At 42.2% G+C, this 7,909-nt stretch overlaps 1 protein-coding gene across 3 annotated transcripts in view; it reads right to left on the reverse strand.

The window, feature by feature from the left end:
- The window catches only part of Rbm5 (RNA binding motif protein 5), a 34,161-nt gene extending 26,648 nt beyond the window's left edge, over nucleotides 1-7,513 (reverse strand). The window contains exons 1-4 of one of the 3 annotated variants that reach the window (XM_005347865.3): nucleotides 7,390-7,513; nucleotides 6,112-6,178; nucleotides 4,234-4,399; nucleotides 2,591-2,746 (exon numbers count right to left, since the gene is read on the reverse strand). In XM_005347865.3, coding sequence (XP_005347922.1) covers nucleotides 2,591-2,746; nucleotides 4,234-4,399; nucleotides 6,112-6,128 — 339 coding nt within the window. In that variant the 5' untranslated portion in view covers nucleotides 6,129-6,178; nucleotides 7,390-7,513. The other 2 variants (XM_005347866.3, XM_013346534.2) reach the window with 2 other exon arrangements.
- Nucleotides 7,514-7,909: the final 396 nt, after the last annotated feature.

Here is a 7,909-nt window from a genome sequence, read left to right on the forward strand (position 1 = left end):
TTATGTATACAATATTCTGTCTGTGTGTATGCCTGCAGGCCAGAAGAGGGCACCAGACCTCATTACAGATGGCTGTGAGCCACCATGTGGTTGCTAGGAATTGAACTCAGGACCTTTGAAAGAGCAGGCAATGCTCTTAACCTCTGAGCCATCTCTCCAGCCCCCACTTTACTGTCTTGAGACAGGGTCTGTCACTAAACCAGAAGCTTGCTCTTTTAGCTAGACTAGCTGGCAAACTGGCTAATGAACTGTTGGGATCCACTTGTCTCTACACCTCAATGTTGGGGATGACCTAACACGCAGTCAGTCTGTTTATTATGCAGGTGCTGGGGATTTGAACTTAGGGCCTCATGCTTGCAGACCAAGCACTCATACCACAGAGCTATCTCCCCAGTCTCTGTAACTTTCTTGTATAGTTGGCTGGGTTTTCTTTAATTAATTACTTTTAAATGATTTATTTTTATTTACATTGGTGTTTTGTCTGCATATATGTCTGTGTGAGGGTCAAATCTGCTGGAGTTATCGGCAGTTGTGAGCTGTCATGTAGGTTCTGGCAACTGAACCTGGGTTCTTTGGAAGAGCAGCCAATGATCTTACCTCTGAGCTATCTCTCCAGGCCCTTGGCTGAGTTTTCAAAGCTAATGGCACCTTCCTACCTCTTTTCTGCCAACAGCATTTGACTACCATGAAATCAAGCTGTTTGTGTAAAGCCTTATCAATTTTTTTTTACTGTTTGTGTAAAGCCTTATCAATTCAATATGTTTCTATATTTTAGATCAGCTCACAATTTCATTCATTATACCCTTTCCCCAGTCCTTTACCCAACCAAAGTGTTTCAGTCAAAAATCAGGCCAACTAATATCTCCTGCAAAGGAGTCCTTTCCATATTTTTCACTCCAAGACCTTTTCCAATGTCCCATTATGGAGATTAAAAAAGAATAAAGTCCAGGCATGGGGATGCACACCTTTAACTCCAGCATTGAGAGTTCAAGTTCGGCATGGCCTACATAGCTACATAGTGAGCTCTAGGACAGCCAAGACTACATAGAGGGAGGCAGAGGCAGGCGGATCTCTGTGAGTTCGAGACCAGCCTCGTCTACAGAGGGAGTTCCAGGACAGGCTCCAAAGCCACAGAGAAACCCTGTCTCGAAAAACCAAAAAGACTACATAGAGAACAGCCATCCTCTTTCTTTTTTCCTTTTTTTTTTTTGGTTTTTCGAGACAGGGTTTCTCTGTGGCTTTGGAGCTGTCCTGGCACTAGCTCTGTAGACCAGGCTGGTCTCGAACTCACAGAGATCCACCTGCCTCTGCCTCCCGAGTGCTGGGATTAAAGGCGTGCGCCGCCATCGCCCGGCTTAGCCATCCTCTTTCTGTTGTGGGAGCTGCGGGCCTGCTTTTCGTTTCAAACAAAAAAGTTCCACATAAGTGAGTTCGAGGCCAGCCTGGTCTACAAGAGCTAGTGTCAGGACAGGAACCAAAAACTACGGAGAAACCCTGTCTCGAAAAAAAAAAAAAAAAAAAAAAAGAAACTCTCCTGCCTCAGCCTCCTTAGCAGCTGGGATTATAGGCACATGCTATTGTATCTAACAATACCTAGCCAATTACAACCATCATATGCTGTCTTGGCTATTCATCCATGTTAGTAGGTAACTTTTGTACCATGGTGACACCTAAAATAGTATATACGGTATAACATATGTGCAGTGGATCACAAATAATGAAATAACAACTCACTATTAATTTCAACAATCTATCTTATATTTACTACAATAGTTACTTCCAGTTTAAAAATCTACTATATTGGGCAGGGTGGTGGTGGTGCAAACTTTTAATCGCAGCATTTGGGAAGCAGAGGCCAGTGATCTTAGTGAGTTCAAGGCCAGTCTAGTCTACAGCGAGTTCCCGGACAGTTAGACTACATAGAGAAACCATTTAAAACAAACAAACAAACAAACAAACAAAAACAAACAAAGCCAAATAAGCCAAGGACCACAATATCCTTTTCAACAGTTTTCTCAGAGATTTCAAAAGGAAAAATGTGATTTTGTTCAAAATAAAGTCAGATTATTGATGATGTTAATTTTTTTGTTTTCTTTTTTGGAAGTGCTAGAACCCAGTCCTTGGATTCTTTAAGGATCTTATTATTTATCTCAGGCTGGCCTGAATTACCGATCTAAGCCTCCTGAGTGCTTAGATTACTGGTACATAGCATTAGGCTAGGCATTAAAAATTAACTTTTTCTTAAAAAAAAAAAAAAAAAAAATTTACCGTTCTGGAACTCTCTCACCTCAAATTTAGAGACACACCTGTTTCTGCATCCTGAATGCTGGGGTTTAAAGGCGTGTACCATCACCACCCAAACAAGCTTTGAAACTTTTGAAAGCATGAATTAGTTGTACAAATAAGACTTATACTTATTTGGAAACTTTAAAAAATTCTACATTGAGCTTCAAAGGTTAGATATGAATGATACTTTACTTTGGTCTATCACAAAAGAAAGAAATCTATTTGACTAAGTGACATAACAGCCTAATACTGCACCATGAGACAATGATGCCTACTAGAATGTTAGAACTACTGTTTCTCTTACATCGCTCTCTGTGATAGTGATAGGAAGGCCACGCAGCATGATGGTCTTGCTCTCTCTCTCATCACTGATGTCATGTCTATAATCATGCTCTCCATAGTCACCATCTGAATGGTAGCCATCTTCAGACCGATCACTGTTCCTTCTTTCACGCTCTCTCTGGCCCAAAGCAAACAGAATAATAATTAAACTCACCTGTACTCTTTGATCTAGACCATATGATATGCATACCATGTGCACACCTGTTACCCACAAGAGTCCAGAAGATGGTGCCAGATAGCTGGGAAATGGAGCTAAAGATAGTAGTAAGCCACCATATGGGTGCTAGAAACCAAACCTGGGTCCTCTGGAAGAACAGCGAATGTTCTTCACTGCTGAGCCATTTTTCTAGCTCCCAATGCAATATTGCTTAAAATGACATCCAATTAGTTGAGAACAATGACTTAATAATTCACTATAAAATACACTAACATTTTAATACAATGTCTTGTTAAGAGTATAAAATTATGTAGAGCAAGTGGGAAAGGCTTATAAGTTATATAAGCAATATCATTATTTCCAAACATAGATATGAACAAATATGTAATATAAAACAAAAGCAGTTAAGGTAACAAATTACAACATAAACATTCTGAGGCATAAGGATAGTGTATTGTTAGAATTTGTATCTTAAAAAGAAAACAAAACACAAAACCAATACCAGAAACCAAATCCATGGCCTTGTACATGCTAAGCAAATTTCTATCATACCTTCTACTGTCTGTCTGTCTCTCTCTCTTTGGTTTTCAAGATAGGGTTTTTCTTTGTAATAGCACTAGGAGCCTTGGAACTAGCTCTGTAGACCAGGCTGGCCTCTAACTCACAGAGCCTCTGCCTCCCAAGTGCTGGGATAAAAGGTGTGAGCTACCATTGCCTGGCCACAGTCTTTAAAATGTGAACAATATGCAGGGCGGTGGTGACGCACGACTTTAACACCAGCCCTTGTGAGGCAGAGGTAGGTAGATTTCTGTGAGTTTGAGGCCAGCTTAGTATACAAAGCAGATGCCAAAACAGCTAGGACAGTTACACAAAGAAACCCTGTCTCAAAAAAAAAACAACAACAAAAAAAAAACAACAACAACAACAAAAATAGGGTATAACACATCACAGGACAGAATGGCCCATGCCTTTAATCCCAGCACTTGGAAGGCAGAGACAGGAAGATCTCTTGAGTTTCAGAGTAGCAGGTCCTACAAAGTTACATAGTAAGACCGTGTCTGGGGGATAAGGGTGAAAATGACACCTAACATTTTTTTTAACTTTTTCATTTTTATAACATCCTAACCAGTTTCCCCTACCTCCTTTCCTCTCATTCTGCCACCCCAACCTCTTCTCTGCCCCCCTCAACAACACCTAGCTTGCTTGTAATGTTGTACTGTGATGCAAAGAAGTTCATAAAGTTCAGATACTCAAAGGAGTCCATGGCGAATCTAACACAAACTTTGGCTATTAATATTAATACTATTAAAGTCCACTATGTCTTTGTAAGTTACAGTCAACCTGAATATGCTTCAGAGTAATAGGTACAATATTCAAGTTGCCACAGTTCCTATACAAGAAGACTGGCTATATAGTTTTAATTTTAATCAACAATTGCTATTACTCACCTCTGGACTATCATAGTCTCGATAGTCATCATATCTATCACCTCTCCGATCATCATTTGATCTCTTATAATCGGAGTCCCTTCGCCGGCTTCTAGATTCACGCTCATCACGGTCATCCCTGTCTATGATGGAACCATATCTTCCACTACGTTCTGTTCTACTCACTCTGCAAAGAAAAACAATGTTTATTTAATCTTAATAATATCATTTTGTACATTCAGAAAAAAGAATCGTCCCATGTATCAGTTTATAAGCTACATCCAAATAGCTTAATGAATCCCAAAATGTACCTGGAGAACCACTGTCCTCTGCCAAGATTAAAGGTGAACTTTGCTCAACATCAAAGAACACATCTTAACTCCTGTACTCTCAAAGGTACCATACATACCAGAAACGGACCAATGCCCTAGATGACCTAAGTCTTCCCTTCAACCCCCCCACCAATCAGGCCTATAACCAAGTACTTCATTTGTACACAGAAGTGGATAAATAGAACAAACCAATAGCCACAAAATAAAAGTAGACATTTATTTCCTATAACCTTTTTTACTACTGGCAACAAAAGGGTAAACTCTCCCCTCCCCCCACCACACACAGGGTTTCTCTGTGTAGCTTTGGTTGTCCTGGAATTATATCTATAGACTATTCTGGCCTTAAACTCTGAGATCCACCTGCCTCTGCTGGGATTAAAGGTGTGTGCTAGGGCCGGGCAGTGGTGGTATAAGCCTTTAATTCCAGCACTGGGAAGGCAGAGGCAGGTGGATCTCTGTGAGTTTGAGGCCAGCCTGATCTATAGAGTGAGTTCCAGGACAGGCTCTAAAGCTACAGAGAAACCCTGTCTTGGAGAGAGAGAGAAAAACAAACAAAATAAAACAAAAAACAAACCACGTGCCACTACTGCCCAGTAAAAGGGAGATTTTTAATAACACGTTATTGCAATAAAGACTGCTGTCACAGGATTAGAATGATATATCCAAAACAAGTCTCTCTAGATTTTCAATTTCATCTACCACAGGAACTGGCCTTAATATCACATAAAGGCTTTGTTAAGTCAAATGATTTGAGATGAAATATCCATAGTTGTTGAAACAGCCAAAAGTTTTCATCTTTGTTTGTTTAATTTATTTGGTCTTACTGGAAATTGACCCTAGTGCTTCATATGTTACTGAGCTATATATCCCCCATCCTAAAATGTTCTCATCTTAATACTGCAGTTTTTTCCTTTCCCTCTTGATGTAACTAACATGTATACCAGGCCTCTCAGAGCTAAGTCTTCCACTGTATGTATCATCAGGGAATACAAGTAATGGCATTCACTCACTGATTGTCAGGCAGGCTTTGAATAGCCTGTCCTGTTCACAACTGGAACTTTCCATAGCCTACTCCATACTGCTCTCCTTAACCTCATTCTTATTTAGCCTTCAGATTTCACCTCAGAGAATACTTTCTCCAAGAAGCTCTCCTGGCTGTGTACCAGAAAAAAAAAGGCTTCTTTTGTGTCCAGACTGCACTTTAAATATCTCTTATCATAACATTGAACTCTCTCACTAGAGTGAAGTTTGTGAGAACAGAACCATGAAAGTGGCCATGAACACTGGAAACAAATACATGCTTAAATATTCATTAGGTAAATAAACAACTTATTACTATTTTTTTCTTTGCAGGCACGGTTATTATTATTATATTAGGGTTTTTGTTTTTTGAGGCAGGCTTTCTTTATGTAGTCCTTGCTGGTCTTAAACTCAGAGATTCGAACTGCCTCTGCAGAGATTAAAGGCATGAACCGCCATCACACAGAGATCCTAAACAATTTTAAACAACTAGTTCAGTCTGCACTAAAATGCTGAGATCAAGGGCAGGGGATGTACTGAAACTCACCTTTTGTCTGAACCCATTGTCTCACTGAAGACCTAGCACTCAGCTCCAAAAGGTGAAATTTCTTTCTCTAGGAGAAAAAAAGATTGTTGCAAATTTCAGAGATCACTTAATTCAAGTGCCCTACAAACTGTAGCTAGGATTGATCAATCCTTAACTTGGCTAAGGTGGGGGAAGAGGAGGAGGGCTGGCTAACTGTCAACATGAAATCATGCTTTGTTAAGAAACAGGAAGATGAAGGCTACTTTAACATAGTCAGACTAACATCGTCAGAAGAAGGGTGAAGGCAGAAGACACCTTGGATACTCCTACTACTATTACACAGCAAAAGGCTCCTTCTTTTCATTATGGTCGATGCTTAAAAATTCATCCAAGTGTCTTCATGAATATAAAATTCAACACTAAAAATCGAGAAACACTAGCTTCAAAATTTTCTGACAAGAACTTTAAAGCCTTAGGTGAAAGCTGATCTGACTAAAATGTACATGTATATTGTAACGCGTGATCTATTTCAGTAACACAAGACCCTGACTTGGCTTAATACCTGATCGACACAGGCCGCCGAGTGACCAACAGCCTGCCCCCTGCCCATAGGCCGGAATAAAACATCACACAGGTGTATTCTTCGATACCTGTGATGTCCCACGAACTAGTTAGTTACAGCTGTTTCTAGGGTCTGGTCTAAAGCAGGCGTTCAACGAATATTCGTTGACATAATAAACGAAAGAGACATCCAGAGATTCAAGTTCCGGGGTCGAACGGCTACGGCTGTCCCTTGTTTCCCGGGAGGTGCCCGTACCCACCTCCGTACCTACGACCGTGGGGTGTCGTAGCCGAGATGGCGGCGCTAAGGCCTATGCTACTGAATCCGACATTCGGTCTGTCTTTCCCACCTCACAAACGTCCCTCCCCGCCTGAGGAGGTTCCCAGTCCTCAGATCACCATCACCAAACCACCTTTCCGAGAGTGAGATTCAGTTGCAGGCGCTCTCGAGGGGTGTCCGAGGGACAGACGCTCCACCACTCCGCTGGACAGGGGATTCGGAACAACGTCCCAGCCAGAGACAAGCAACTCAAAGAGGCGGCCGACGTCTGAGTTAGGGGACGACCTAAGAAAGCTGGCAGAGCCAGAGGAGATGAGGGGCGCGGCCCTCGAACGCTTGCTTAGTTCAGTCCCTTCAAAGACGAGGCTGAGCGGTCACCTCTGACGGCTGACAGAGACTCAAGGCACAGCAGCAACAGCAAGAATCACTGGGACGTGAGGGACGGCCGCCGCACTCACCCCCCAGGAGGGAACGAAGCAGAAGCAGTAGCGGCTCTGCGTCTCAGAACCTCCTAAAGGGTTCGGCCGCTCTACAAAATGGCGTCTCCACCGACCGTCTTCTCCTACCCACAGTACCTCGCGCCTGGACCCTCCCCACCCCCACCCCACCCGCCTCTTCAGAGGCATCCAGTCAGCAAAGGCGCCTGTCTGAGCGAGGCTGCCGGGAAGTGTAGTCTCCCAGGAGCCTGTCACTCGACCCCGTATTAATTTTTTTTTTTTTTTTGCATATTTCATCTACTCCATGACAAAGCTGCCATTCAGCCTCTGAGGACCCGGATGTAAACCCTACAAGTGCCTGACACACTGTATAACATGTAAATCCCGCTTCTACAGAAGGAACGCTAACGATTACCTTTCTGGAGGCTAGGTGGTACACGCTTGTAGTTGCATTCCAGATAATGAAGCAGAACTGACAGGAGTTTAAAGCCATTTTAGACAACTTCATTCTTCTCTCTCCTCTCTCTCTCTCTCCTGTTGT

Source organism: Microtus ochrogaster, chromosome 5, assembly GCF_000317375.1.
Source record: "Microtus ochrogaster isolate Prairie Vole_2 chromosome 5, MicOch1.0, whole genome shotgun sequence".
In the NCBI taxonomy this organism is placed as follows: domain Eukaryota; kingdom Metazoa; phylum Chordata; class Mammalia; order Rodentia; family Cricetidae; genus Microtus; species Microtus ochrogaster.